At 42.1% G+C, this 13,711-nt stretch overlaps 3 protein-coding genes and 2 long non-coding RNA genes across 6 annotated transcripts; 3 read left to right on the top strand and 2 right to left on the bottom strand.

The window, feature by feature from the left end:
• Nucleotides 1-1,649: 1,649 nt before the first annotated feature.
• Nucleotides 1,650-11,648, top strand: LOC116607368. Its single transcript, XR_004292311.2, has 2 exons — nt 1,650-2,392; nt 11,496-11,648. It is a non-coding gene; the product is annotated as an uncharacterized LOC116607368 (long non-coding RNA).
• LOC5500734 (trace amine-associated receptor 7f) lies at nt 2,392-3,615 on the top strand. Its single transcript, XM_001622084.3, has one exon. It carries the CDS (start codon nt 2,398-2,400, stop codon nt 3,151-3,153), a length of 756 nt encoding a protein of 251 aa, XP_001622134.2. The 5' UTR covers nt 2,392-2,397; the 3' UTR covers nt 3,154-3,615.
• LOC125561230 lies at nt 4,380-8,094 on the bottom strand. The gene is made up of 2 exons (XR_007307270.1): nt 7,978-8,094; nt 4,380-5,455 (listed from the first exon to the last, which is right to left on the bottom strand). It is a non-coding gene; the product is annotated as an uncharacterized LOC125561230 (long non-coding RNA).
• LOC5500729 (histamine H2 receptor) lies at nt 8,344-10,297 on the top strand. Its single transcript, XM_048725047.1, has 2 exons — nt 8,344-8,868; nt 8,905-10,297. The coding sequence occupies exons 1-2, from the start codon at nt 8,344-8,346 to the stop codon at nt 9,325-9,327; spliced, it is 948 nt and encodes a 315-aa protein (XP_048581004.1). The 3' UTR covers nt 9,328-10,297.
• Nucleotides 10,505-13,587, bottom strand: LOC116607366. 2 transcript variants are annotated; one of them, XM_032369137.2, is made up of 3 exons: nt 13,191-13,587; nt 13,011-13,111; nt 10,505-10,813 (listed from the first exon to the last, which is right to left on the bottom strand). In XM_032369137.2, exons 1-3 carry the CDS (start codon nt 13,585-13,587, stop codon nt 10,754-10,756), a joined length of 558 nt encoding a protein of 185 aa, XP_032225028.1. In that variant the 3' UTR covers nt 10,505-10,753. The 2 variants fall into 2 exon arrangements, with proteins under 2 accessions (XP_032225028.1, XP_032225027.1); XM_032369136.2 differs by lacking the exon at nt 10,505-10,813 and adding an exon at nt 10,987-12,774.
• Nucleotides 13,588-13,711: the final 124 nt, after the last annotated feature.

Genomic DNA, 13,711 nt, shown 5'->3' on the forward strand with positions numbered 1-13,711 from the left:
TGTGAGGGAAGAGGTATAACAAGTTGGTCACGTGATCTGAGGAATTGTTGACGTCGTCAAAATCACTATTTAATATTTCTTAAATTATTAAGCAAAAATAAACAAGGTTTTGGTCGTTTGGAGCTCCGCTTTTAGGCAATGCCTAAATCTATATACTAGATTAAGCAATTTAGTTAAATACCTTTAGTTCATTCTTTTGTATTCAGATCACATCAAGCTTAGGAGCTGGAGCTGTCTCTAACTGACTAAAGTAGTCAGCACATGCTTCTTATGTCCTTCTTTATACGCTACGGCTCTACACGTGTTGCAAATGTATAAACACAACGAAATGTGGCGTAATCAATTCAAGTGAGCACGACTTCATAAAATTACTTGATAGAAAGTAAAGTAAACATTTGCAGCAATAAAATCGCCAATTAGGCCTTGATTCTGCACAAATACATTATTCGTAGATGTGATTCTAAATTGCGACTGCCTCAGCTTGCACATTGCTCGGGACCACGAAAAAAAAACCAGTTGCATTTTATGACTGGGCTACCACAGGTATCCCAGTAATAAGGTTGCACTCGAGAATCCATGTGTCGTAACCCGCGGTGATTCATGGGTAGCGAATAAACGGCTGAATTCTTGTATGTGAAGGCCACGTGAAGTTTCATAAGAACATGAGCACGAATTATTCTACGGCTTTTTAAACCGTTATTTGTATTATTTTCTTGATAGAAAATAATAAGTGTACACCTAGTAACGCCGCACACGGATCCATGTATCGAATGGCACTGCCTCACGGGTATCAAATAACTAAGCAAGTAAGCGTAAATAAAAACAAACACCAGTATTACTGATATACCAGTATTCAGCCATTTATAGGCTACCAAACGAAGCACTGCGGGTTATGATACATTGATTTCCGAGTGCAACATTGAACCTATTTGAAATAGGTGTATATAGAAATACGTGAAACTAGTAGTTCAATTCTTAGAAATTTCCTTTTTCTAACTTAAAAGTTTTAAGCTGATTTGAATTTATTCTATCCTGGGAGATCTGCTTCGTCTTAAGATCAGGCCACGCGATTCGCGCGAAAGACTATGAATTTCTCCATAGTATCCAGGCGCGTTCGCAGTGCGTGCTCATTTGGACGCCATACGTTAATTTTTTATTGGAGGCTTGCCAAATACTTTTTTCATATGATGCCTAATGATTACGAATCCACCCCCACACCCCTGCGAAACCGCTCAAAAGTAATTTCTTACTAGACAATCGTCAAATACTTTCCTTTATTCCATGGCTGTGTCAGGGAGTGAATTTGCAGGCGACGCGTTCACCAGAAACGGGATTTCAAAACGGTGCCAGAGACTGGACGAGACGTGAGTTTTTCAGGGCCTTAGCCAAAGTTGGCTTCTAGACAACAACTTGGATTGTTCTATATAAATCGGTGTTAAGTCCCCTTGTTAACTCTTTGTGGGCGGGTATTCTGCAGTTGCTCGTAATCCACAATATTTAGCCCCAGGGGCGGCGGAGTGGTCCCATAATTGGGGAGGGGGGGGCGAAAGTTTAGGGGAGGGGTGGGTAGTGGTTTCAGGGGGGGTGGTACTTTCAAATTCTTAAGCGCTATTTATAAGAACGAAGAGGATAACCTAGGTTTTCATGCACGGGATTTTAAAATGTTCAACAAATTTGTTGTCGGTTGCATATGTACCGCTTGGTTTTTAAAAAAAACGTTCTTATATAAAAAAGCATCCGCTCAGAAAAGTGAGGGGGGGGGCTCTGCTGGACTGCAGTCATTTCCACGCTCGTAAACGTTTTGATTGCAAATTTTTTTTAATTTTTTTATATATATAATTTCGTGATGTTTTAATTTTCACCGCAATACAAATGCACTTTTTTACGTTTTATGGGTGTTTTATGTTACGAAAAGAAACAAACAGGAAAGCGAGTTAGCTAATTAAGCAAGCAAGAAGGCGGCAGGAAGGTGTGGCTATACGCGGGTATGACGTCAGAAGTATGACGTCATTAGGTGGGCCCTGTCGGGTCTATTTTTACCGCTTTCCGGTCTCACCAACATCACACCGTTTAGGGCTGATGATTTGACTTTGATATCACATTGAGCTTGAACTAATTATCCCAGAGAAAAGAATTTGCTTCCCTATAAGCGAAATCCCCCGGATTGCATTGCGGAAAAAGAAGATTCAAGTAAGCGTCTCCGCATGATTGGACTTATTTCAGAGATTGGAAGCGAGACATGAGAGGAAACCAAGGGGCCATGAGAAATTAGTCAACGTGAACTAAGACTAACCCCTGCCTGGATCATATCCAAACGTAAAACCGCGACAGATACCAAGAGCTGATATGCAAAACAAGTGAAAGGTTGTTAAGAAATACCGACTTTGATAAGGTAAGATGGTCGAGTCTTGTGATCTCATAGAAACAAGTCTGCGATATGTAAGTTTCTTGAGGCAAGTCTACATCGCGAATTGTGCGCTCAACGCCATCTTTGCGGTGATAGCAATTACGGGTAACCTTTTAGTTCTGTTTTCAATTTGGAAATGTCGTCTCTTAAGCGAGCCCTCGTATTTCTTGCTCGGAGTGCTGGCCCTGACGGACCTAGCAGTCGGGATAATTGTCCAGCCGCTCTATGTACTTTATAAGACCTCAGAGATCCTCGGTATGGCAAGTATTACTTGTGTCACTGGCGTCGCAACTAATATCTTCGGGAATTTGTTCTCTGGGATGTCTTTCCTGACTGTCACGTTCACCTGGGTGGATCGGTATTTGGCGTTACACTTGCACTTGCGTTACAAAGCTATGGTCACGTCATCCATGTACTCAAAAGTCATCACAGGATTATTCATGGTACTCTGTCTGTTTGTTTCGTTCTATCAATGGAAGATTGGCGTCGCAATAATTTTCAGCATCATCATCGTTCCAGTCTGTCTCATAACGTCGACTGTTGCTTACTGTAAAATATTCGGTATTTTACGAAGACATGTGAATCTCTTCCACAGCGAAGCAAACCTTGGGGAAATAACGGACAACGCTCGCGCTGAAAGCGTTTTAAAGTATCGCAAATCTGTGCTTGGAATCGTCTACGTCCAAGTGTTTTTTCTTGTGTGCTACACGCCGTATTTCGTGGCACTTGTCATCCGGACGATCTAGGGCGTGTCACCAGAATGGAAGCTAGCCTGGAATATAACGACTACGGTTATCTATATCAACTCCTCTATGAATCCGTGTTTGTTCTGTTGGAGAATGAAAGAGATCAGATCAGCTGTTATAAAGACGGTTAAAGGTTTTCGTGGACCCAGAGATAGAAGTGAATCGAGAATTTCTCGGATTTCCCCTAGAGACTCTAGAAGTAATACACTGAACCCAGAATACGTAAAAACCAAACATGATAACCAAGCCCAAACATGATAACCAAGCCCTATTGGCTGTACTGAGTCTGTCTTGGTTCGGGAACTCCCAGAAGATGGAGATCCCGCTCCCCCCCCCCCCCCCCCCCTCTTCTTTACTTTCTCTTGCCTCCCCCGCAATCAGTCTTACTTTGTTGAGAGACTGATTCCTTTGTAATAAAAAGTTTATAAATTCATTTGGAAAAGGGCTAAAGGAATTATACTTCTAAAACATCACCGGTCTCCATCGACCGTATCTGGAATAAGAAGCCAGACGGCTCTGAGCGCTTCTCAGAAACTGAGAGAGACGTAGTGCCGTTAGCATGTGCATTCGCGTTCCCGGTAAAAAAAATAACAAATTAAAAACAGCACCACCGCAGTGTTAAATTACAAGAAAGCACAAAAAGCTGACTACACTCGCCGATTAGAGTTTGTTTAATCATTTCTTTTAACGTTCCTGGTTGCGTGCCTTGTCGGAACAGGTGCTCGCTTTACAAATTCGTGTCCCTAAACTCACAGAAATATAAACCGGCTAAGTGCTTGGTATTTGGATATATTTGAGTATTAAAGTGCCAACCTGTGGTAACTGTGTGCTAACGGAAGTTAACTGCGGTTTATTATTCCGTTATTCCATTTTATTTATTCTGTTGGCGAAAATAGGGTATGAAACTCGTAAATACGTTTGCTTTAGATGATACGCAAACCAAAAATTACTTCTTTCTAGTCTCAAGAATGCAAGGAAGGTTTAAATTACATCAAATACTAATACAAGCTTCTGTAGTTTTTGCAGGTTAAATTACTGTTTGCATAAGATCGCATCCTAGTGTGGAGTTGACACAATTTTCTCGTTTATTTTCCTGTTTGATAGGATTTTTGTGACAGAAGCCATTATAATTGTTAGGCAAACAGATATTTAATTTTTGGGAGCAGCGCAAAGTAGGTCTTCGAGCATATTTGACGCAGTCGCTATATATATATTTACAGTCGAAAAAATCGCAACCATAGATGTATTTTTCCCACGAAATTAGGCAAGGTAATGTTTACACCTTTTTGTACCTCAGTTTTTTTATCTTTAAGAACTAAGCGTACTCATGAATACTAGGGCGTATAGAAAGACGAACTGATATTACAAAGGCTGAAGGGCCAGTACTTGTGAGGCGACGTGCGTGACGTGAGGCAGTGAAGGCGGAAGTTATAACAAGCACAACCTGAATAAACAGCCAAGAGAAACCCATGGAAATACTTGTTATATCCAAATTCCCTATTAATGCTAATTAAATATAAATACTAGAATAAGGAACACAAGACTGACACTGTAATGTGTTTGTTTGGCCCAGAGAGAAGTTTATTTATCATAAAAAACCATAGTAACATAAGTATATACAAAATAAATCTTCTCTGCCACCAAACCCCCGGCCAAACAAAGTTCGCCTGGTTAACCGAGTTTGAAAGCCCAAGAAGTAGATCCACGCCTAAAGGAGTGACCACGAAAGGCCTCGGCATTCGGGACACCAGCACCAGAAATGTAGAAACCAAGACCCGCTTAGCTAGGGGATACGATTTACCGTTGCTATCTAACAGCAGAAAGAGCGGTCTGCTGGACGGCGCAGGAACAAGCGAGAGCATGCGATAATATGCAGCAACAGGGCATAACGGCGAACCCGGAATTGACAAAAGGCTAATTTGCAACGGACGGTCCCCGAATTGAGTGGTCTGGGTTTGTTTAAAAGTCACTAATAATCCGGTAGAATTAATAACGACATCCTCTCGAGTGAGATCACGACGAGCGCTAAATTGACTAAATAATAAATTGACTACATAATAAAGGATGTAACAACTTAACGCCAGACAAGTAATTTTGAATATACTCGGACACAGAGAGCGACTAAGGAACTGTGCATATAAACAAATAGTGTCAATACTAGCAGGTATTGGCTGTAGCTCGTAATAAGAACAAAATAACATAAATGTACGAAATTGCGTTCGTAAGTTACCCTAAGTTCCTTTGGCGTAGGCAGCTCGACGAGTACGACGGAGATCGGTGCGTAGAGCCTGCAAACAATGGCCTGGAACAATTAAAGAAATCCGTCAAGCTCAAAGTAAGACGTGGGAACACTTAGCTCACTATTGTGCTTATAAGCGAACTCCTCATAGAATTGAGCCTGAACGGATGAAACCAAAGACCATCGACTCAAAAGATCACAAGCGCGGTTCGCAATCCCCGGCAGATGGACCCCACGAATTTCGAACTCGTGTAGCGCTGACAAATAACAATTCGCGGAGGCATGCGTTGAGAAAAGGGTCCTTGCAACGTCCAGAATTAATGACTGTAACAGAAACTAAATTGTCGCAGCGCACCAGTATCCTTAGGCCATGCCAGCGTGCCCCACAACTTAACCGCAACAACAATGGTTAAGAGTTCCAAAGCATTAATGCTTAACTCCTGAGACAGGATAAAGTCAGGAAAATATGCATGAAAGTACTCCGCGCCGCATATTCCCCCACAACCAACGGGACAAGCATCGGTAGAGAATACAGCTCCAGGTTCACTCCAAAGTTCCGTGCTTATCATTCTGATTCCGTTATAATCGAGCAGGAAACGTTGCCACCATTTGATATCCTTGCGAAACTCCGCCGTTAAATTGATATGGTAATGATTTCGGCGAACTGTACGTAACAAGTCCAACATGCGAGAGATAAAGACCCGACTTTGGCGCACGCATTTTGACACAAACATCAGTTTACCGATCAGTGATTGAAGTTGAGATTTAGTAGTCGTGCGTTTAGAAACCCAACGGGATAGTAAGTCGTCCAATTCTTGTAAACGATCAGACGACACCGACAACGTTAGATCGTCCGTATTTAAAGCCACACCAAAGCAAACCAGTTCAGATGAAGGAGCACACGCTTTAGATAAGGATTCCTCCAATCCTAACGCAGACAGCGTAAAGCGTAACGCATTAAAGGCCACGTCCGCCTATGCAGGAGAAACAACTCCGATAAAACCGTCAAGGTAATTAAAGACGCAGTAGCCCTGCTGACGTAAAATCCAAGAGACCGCATTGGTCGTACGTTCACAGGCATAAGCCGCTGTCCGAAGACCCATGGTAAGAACCGTATCGAAATAGTATTGGTCCTGCCAGGCATATTCAAGAAGATGATAATCGCTAGGGCAAACTGGCAGTTGACGAAAGGCTTTGCGTAGGTCGCACTTAAATAGCAAGCAGCCACGACCCAAAGAAACCACCGCCTCAGCAATATTATCCACAGTCGGATAGGTAAGCGTAATTGGCTCACCGAGATACGTGTGTTGTGGAACGCCGTCGTTCACAGACGAACCGCATGGCCAGCTTAGTACTATAACACGTCGCCCCGTGGAGTCGAGTTTGGAAACTGTGTTGAGTGGCGATAAAATCAGGTGATGTGAACGAAACGGCGAGCTGTCAAATGGGCCAATAACGCGACCCAGATGGCGTTCACTGTGTAGATTTTGAGTCACGTCCTGAGGATAACATAGGGCGCCCTTGTGTGTGTGAATGTCAAACACAGGAAGAGAATGAGCAGTGTAACCAATGGGCCAGCCAAACTCCAGAAAGTCACACAAAAGTTGGTCGGGAAGCCGTAACGAACGATAATTTGGTTGTCCAGATAAAAAGACACGATCATGTGCCTCGATAAAGTTGAAGCGTCCCGGAAATGAAGAAATCGAGGTGTCAAGAATTTGCAAACCAACTGCCGACCGGAAACAGGATTATTTGTATTAATGATAAAATCTGGTTCTTTGTAAAAAGTCAAATCCCGCGTAAAGAAGTCTAGTCCTGAAATTCATCACGAAAATCATTGCCCAGGCTAAATTCTTGAAACAAATAAACATCAGAGTCTCGGTCTTGTGTGAAGTCCTGTAAATCATGGTCGCGTAATAAAACTGTGCAATCGGGAACTTTGGTGTCCAGAGAAACTGACGAAAAAGAATCCTGAAGTCAATTGAAATTAGCGCGGGATTCTTCGACCCCGGCATTGCCTGTGTGTAGTGGACACGCTGAAGTACCCTCCTTGTGTCGTTCCTGTTTCCTATTAGCGTTCCAGCACGCAGCGCAAATGTGGCGAACCCAGCGCTGGACACCCTTAATAGTTCCGGGATGATCAGCCTTCGAAGCACAACTGCCCTTGTTATAATCTCGACAGAATAAAACCAAGTTGGAGGCTGAGCGGGTAGCGGAGGCAGATTTGAAGTAACCATACAAAGTGCGACTCTCTAAATGAGAAAATGAATCGCCCCATTTCAGTGAGCCCCGTTCAATTTCCAAAAGAACGGCTTCATGATATCTTAACACAGCTGACCATTGATATTGCATAGCCAAGTACATGAGATCCAGTAAGTGTTTCTAGCGGCCCTGCATCTCGCTTCTTGTTAAGTCAGGGCGGAGCGATATCTGAGTGTAGCCTGCAACGAATTCCTCCAGAGTAAGGTCCTCGTACTGAACCTCCCCTCGTCTATCTCGGGAAAAACCGAGATGGCTATAAGGCCAGTGCTGAGGAAAGCGAACAGCGCTCGTGAGTTTGGCCTCCTTCCCAGATTTTAACTTACCCTTCGTGTTAGGAACATTACTGGGTTGCTGCGGAGGGCTATCTTCGTCTCCGCTATCGGACCCATCCGAAATATCCAGAAGAAGCGCGGCCAGCTTTGAGACCCTTTGAAACCGCATGGTCAAAGGGATTAATTGACCATTTAATAAGTTTGTTTGATTGACAACTGATCCGCCTTATATGTGAGGGGGTATATTAGTTTGCGGAACTTGGCTTCGCTGATTCGCTTTCACTATAGGATAGCATAAATAAGCGGCTTACTTGAACTGAAAAGGTTGAGCGTTTAGATATCATGGGGTTAACTTGGGAACACAGTTTACTTCAAATTGATTGAGTGAGGAAAGTGTCCGTCACTTTGGGAGTATCCATGCATGAGAATAATTCAACGAGGCCGTGTTTGTTTTTGGTTTACAAGCCACAGAGTAATCGGCTCGCTCGAGATGCGTACATTGCGGCGGCGGCCATCAACTGCATCACGATGTTTCCCGCCATTATCTTGAACGTGCTTCTGATGAGAGCGATGTCTCGTTCGCCTGCTCTTCGGAAGCCATCGACTCTTCTCCTGTACAGTGTTTCTGCGTCGGATTTACTACTTGGTCTGATCGTACAGCCGGGATATCTCGCCAAGAAGGTCGGAGAGCTCACTGATAACTTTCACATTTATTGCAAGAGTGCAATGTTAACGTACGTTGTAGGGAATTCCTTGACGGCAGTGTCATTACTCAATCTTACTGCTATCGCCATTGATCGATATCTCGTCGTGACTTCGGGAATCCACTACCCGAGGAAGGTGACCAAATGTCGCTTGTTTGTGATTATTGCGTTTATATGGACTTTTGCCATATCTATAGCTTTGGGACAAATTGTGATTAAAAGGTTCCTGGTGCTTCTTTCGACTGCGATAATTATTCTAATTTGTGTCATCACCTCAACGCTATGTTACACCAAAGCGATGTATACCATCAAAAGACAACAGACGCTCATGAATGCCGCAACCAGGAACAATGCACGCACAGAACGCTACCGAAAGTCTATAGTTACCATGGTAACTGTATTTATCATTTTCATACTTTCCTACACGCCATTTTGCGTCTCTGTGGTCATGGTTGCAGCCATGGGTGAGTCTGCAAAATCCTGGTCAGCGGAGGCGCTTTGCTCTGTGATAGCCTTTACAAACGCTTGTATGAATCCTGTCATTCTGTTTTGGCGTATCAGCGAAATCAGAAACGCCGGGAGGCAGCTTTTGGCAGGGCTGAGCCTGCACACAGGCAGAGCAGAGGAGAGCCACTCAGAATCCATGGGTGGTATGTCTAGGGTTCGCATGCCAGCCAAAACGTCCACCGGAGTTTGAGAGTGCTTACTTCTGTGGAGAGGGGTATTCCGCGAATCTACATTTTACCGACAACAGTGGGATTTGGCCAACGACCTAACTGGGTTGCCCTGCCGAAAGCCAAAACTGCTGTCGTATTAGAGACTGCGAAATAATAAGACTTTAAAATGACTGCGAAATTCCGAAAACTATACACTGTTAAGAGACATAAAAAATAAAAGAAAAGAAATTAATATATAGATTTAGGCACTGCCTAAAATCGGAGCCAGCATTAAAAGAATGTTGTTTTAATGAGATTAAAGAATATATCAAGGATGTAACAGCATCCCAAAGATTTAGATGCCATACTATAGTTTCCATGTACTGAAAGTTCTTAATTCCAATTTTTTAATTTCAAACCAAACCATGTTCATTGTCTTATGTTTGGGGTAGAGAGGAATAAATCAACAAATAAGCAGAAAGTCAATGGGGAGTTGAAAGGGAGAAATGCGCCTCTATTTGAAAAAAAGTTAATCTACTTTAAAAAATATATGACAAAAATGCAATAATAGCTTGAATGAGCACTTTCCTAACATTTTTCCCTTTCCCTATTACCTTTAGGTTTGATATAAAACTGTTTTCTTTACAGATTTATTATTAAAAAAGCACAAGTTTGTTATTATCTTTATATAATTTATTAAGCAAGTACCTTGCCCTTATAAAAACCCTTTTATAGAAGTTTCATTAATGTACACTACAAAGCTACATTCTGACCGGCTTTGCCCTTGCAAAGAAACAAATAATGGATAAAACAGCATTTCAAAGATAGAATGATATAGTTAGATACACTTCAGGTGCCACTTACTAGTGATACTCCATCACCAAGGAAATTAAAATCCACAAATATACCTCAGTCATGCATTACATATTGGTGAACCCACCCTTTAGCATGGTGGCCTGCTGTTTTTTTTTTATTTTATTATTTTTTTTGGAAACCCTGCAGCTGGATCCACACATGCTAATGCTACTACAAAATAAAATGCAATCAAATGGAGAAGAACAAATTGACTTGGGTAGCAAATTAAAAAAAAATCCTTGATATTACTGATTAGTGCTAAATGAAAATGTCTAATTTAAAACCTAACCTATTTTAATTTATTCAGGGTGCAGAAGGGAAACAGCAAATAATTATCAATTGCATATAAAAATAGTCAATAGAGAGAGAAAAAAGAAATTGGGACTATATTTTTGATAAAAACTTCAACAGTAATGCAACAACTTGATTGAACAATCTCCTAACATTTCCCCTTTCCTTAATAACCTGAAGATAATGATCACTATCTTCAGGTTGATAAAAAATGTTTTACAGATTTACAGCATTATTGACACAAAGTATCTTGCTCTAAAAACCCTATTACACTTATACTGCTGTATCAAAGTAAGAAATCCCAGCTACATTTGCCTATTCTTATGCCTTCAAGCCTTTAGCACCAATCATGACCCTCAGGTAGTCCTTGGTTGGTTTTACCTAAATAAAAGTGAAAACAATTAACTTGGGTATTTGTTTTTCTTACAAATTAATATTTTCATCATCCCATTTATAACCTTACTAATTTTCCATAACTATTTGAATAAAAATAAATAAACACATTAGATAGTATGCAAGATGCAGACAATATAAGCTTGAGCAAGAAAAATATAGGTTGCATTTTGGTTTTTATTTTCGATAAAAAAACTCTCTTAACTTTAAAGTGGTTATTGATAACAGTAGTGTTAATAAAAATCTAGACCACACATAGGTGCTAATGGGGTATCAGCAGTTCACACTCGCATGCACAGGAAGCACCGCCTATGACCTCATGCCTAAGACATGCGGGATTATTTTTGATAAGCACTAGGTATGCTTTACTCGTACCATTATTCGCACTCGCTCTAGCAGCACACAACAAGGGTACGACCGCAAATACCGCCATTATGCAGGAGTTGCGCGAACTATTTTGGCTCTCAGCTATTTATAATTTTCACATTGTTGCAGTCTACTTAGAAGGAAAGCTGAATTCTTTAGCAGATTCGATTAGCAGGCTTCATTCACCGTCGAGTCTCCTGGCATTTTATTCTATGCTCTGCAGCCATTATCCTATTTCGTATGTTAATAACATTCCGCTGCTCGATCACATGTCGGCTGATAGCTGGCGCTTTCTATCTTTCAGATCCACACCGAGCAAAACTGGCCACACAGCTAGAGAGCGAAGTTTTGCAGTATCGCCAGCACATATTTGCTGAATCGACTGAAGTGACTTATAAGACTCGATTACCCTATAACTACAACTGGCTACACAAGGAGTAAATACAAAAAGCCCAAATAGTCGTGTTCGTGAACCAGAAAATTGAATACAATACACAATACACTGGAATTAGACTCTGACAAATTCTCGTCTTTGATAAGATTCTTCAGTTGAGTCTGCCCTGAAGAAGTCTTATTAAAGAGTAAAATTTGGCAGAGTCGAATTCCAAATTTTGGTGTATGGCTATACAAGGGTTACACTAAAGCTAAATGATAATTAAAGTAACCTGCTCGTGGAGCTTAAGCAGAGTACTTTCCCTATATACATTTGCGTAAAATCATTTGGAGCTCTATAATTAAGCAATACAAAACGCATATCCTGTCTGTCTAGGTTTTTAGAGACACGCAGGGAATGTTGGGAGAATTGATAAAATAACTTGAAAGTCAGGAGTGAGGTAAGGGTCAGTTGTCGGGTTCTTCCTATGGCAACGTGACGCTGATCTCCGTCATGTCAGTTGTCGAGTGCTTGTTCTTCCTAGGGCACCTTGCCGGTGATCTCCGTGATGTCAGTTGTCGAATGATTGTTCTTCCTTAGGGCACCGTGAAGCGAATTTCCGTGATGTCAGTTGTCGGGTGCTTGTTCTTCCTAGGGCACCGTGACGCTAATCTCCGTGATGTCAGTTGTCGATTGCTTGTTCTTCCTAGGGCACCTTGCCGGTGATCTCCGTGATGTCAGTTGTCGATTGCTTGTTCTTCCTAGGGCACCTTGCCGGTGATCTCCGTGATGTCAGTTTTCGATTGCTTGTTCTTCCTAGGGCACCTTGCCGGTGATCTCCGTGATGTCAGTTGTCGAGTGCTTGTTCTTCCTAGGGCACCTTGACGCTGATCTCCGTGATGTCAGTTGTCGAGTGTGCCTGACGAATCCAGGGTTGATTTCCGCCCTTGTGACCGACAAGGCACCAAGCCATTCGCCATCCAGCAATTGCTGGATCTTGTGCTCCAATGTTTCTCAGGGCAGGCTCAATGATTTCAGCATCAAAACCATTGGCTTGTACGGTGACAACGACAAGGGTGTTGTTGGGCAGATTGTTAAGGTAGTCAAGCATGGCGGGTCTGTGGCTTGCTATCACATCAGTGTCGAACACTGCGTTTGAATGGTGTGTCCCGTTCATGAAGAATGCTGCAATGTTCCATCCTTTTTTCCCCTGTCATGGCGAATTCAATGTTTAATTTACCCATGTTTTTAATTAAAAAACTCATCAGAATATACTAAACATTTCTTTGCGATGAAAGTAAGAAGAAAGCACTAGGTTTGTCACATTCAGCAATATTAAAAAAATGTGATAAGTAAGATTATACGTCGCGCCATATTTGGTCATGGGCGCCGTATTTGGTCATGGGCACCTTAAGGGTTTCTACAGAAAGTAAAGATGCTACGTACCGAAGCGTATTCGCGACCGTCCACGACAATGCTGCTTATACCGATAGTACCCGGAGTTCTTCTCGGATCGTCTGCCGTTTCTGAACGCACATAGATGTCGACTAAGAGAAATATAAGCAAAGATGTTAATAACTTATCTGCTTTTCTGAATACGTTTCTCTTATCTTTAAGAAAACTCACAGTATTTCGCTTTGCAGTTATGAGTGAGTCCATCAGCGTTCAGCTCACACATCTTGTCGTCCTGACACAGCGAGTAGCTGCAGATGTAAAGGCGTAGGTTGTAAATCATGTAACTCCCGTCTGCGTCGCTGACCATGTCCCATGGATGGGATAAGTGCGTGGCGCTGTTCAACTCGCAGCGTCCACATCCGGGGTACTGGTTAATGCTGTAGCAGTTCGACGTCGTTGCACATGCTTGCATGCAATGCAAGGAGTTTGATTGGATAGATGCGATCACGTGGTTGATTAATATAGTATTCGCCTGTGACATCACAGGGCTGTTCGCTTGCCCTTCCCAAAAACTGATTATCATGTAGAGTGAGATGGAAGCTAGCACGGTGAAGTCGGGAAAGTGCATTTCGAAGATATCCTGTAGGAAGAAATGCTTATTCAACTTAGAGAAACGACATCTATAAACTGAATTGAAAAAGAGCTAACAAAAAACACTTCGCGTTCTATATTAGGGACGGACTTTAGAAAAG

This window comes from Nematostella vectensis, chromosome 3 (genome assembly GCF_932526225.1).
Source record: "Nematostella vectensis chromosome 3, jaNemVect1.1, whole genome shotgun sequence".
Taxonomy (NCBI): domain Eukaryota; kingdom Metazoa; phylum Cnidaria; class Anthozoa; order Actiniaria; family Edwardsiidae; genus Nematostella; species Nematostella vectensis.

Bases quoted from the DNA above. Each gene is read 5' to 3' on its own strand.
- LOC5500734 (XM_001622084.3), top strand. From the start codon at position 2,398: ATGGTCGAGTCTTGTGATCTCATAGAAACAAGTCTGCGATATGTAAGT.
- LOC5500729 (XM_048725047.1), top strand. From the start codon at position 8,344: ATGCATGAGAATAATTCAACGAGGCCGTGTTTGTTTTTGGTTTACAAG. The intron at 8,869-8,904 runs TCGACTGCGATA...TGTGTCATCACC, and splicing joins AAAGGTTCCTGGTGCTTCTT to TCAACGCTATGTTACACCAA.
- LOC116607366 (XM_032369136.2), bottom strand. From the start codon at position 13,587: ATGCACTTTCCCGACTTCACCGTGCTAGCTTCCATCTCACTCTACATG. The intron at 13,112-13,190 runs GTGAGTTTTCTT...TATTTCTCTTAG, and splicing joins TAACTGCAAAGCGAAATACT to TCGACATCTATGTGCGTTCA. The intron at 12,775-13,010 runs GTACGTAGCATC...TCGCCATGACAG, and splicing joins ACGGTCGCGAATACGCTTCG to GGGAAAAAAGGATGGAACAT.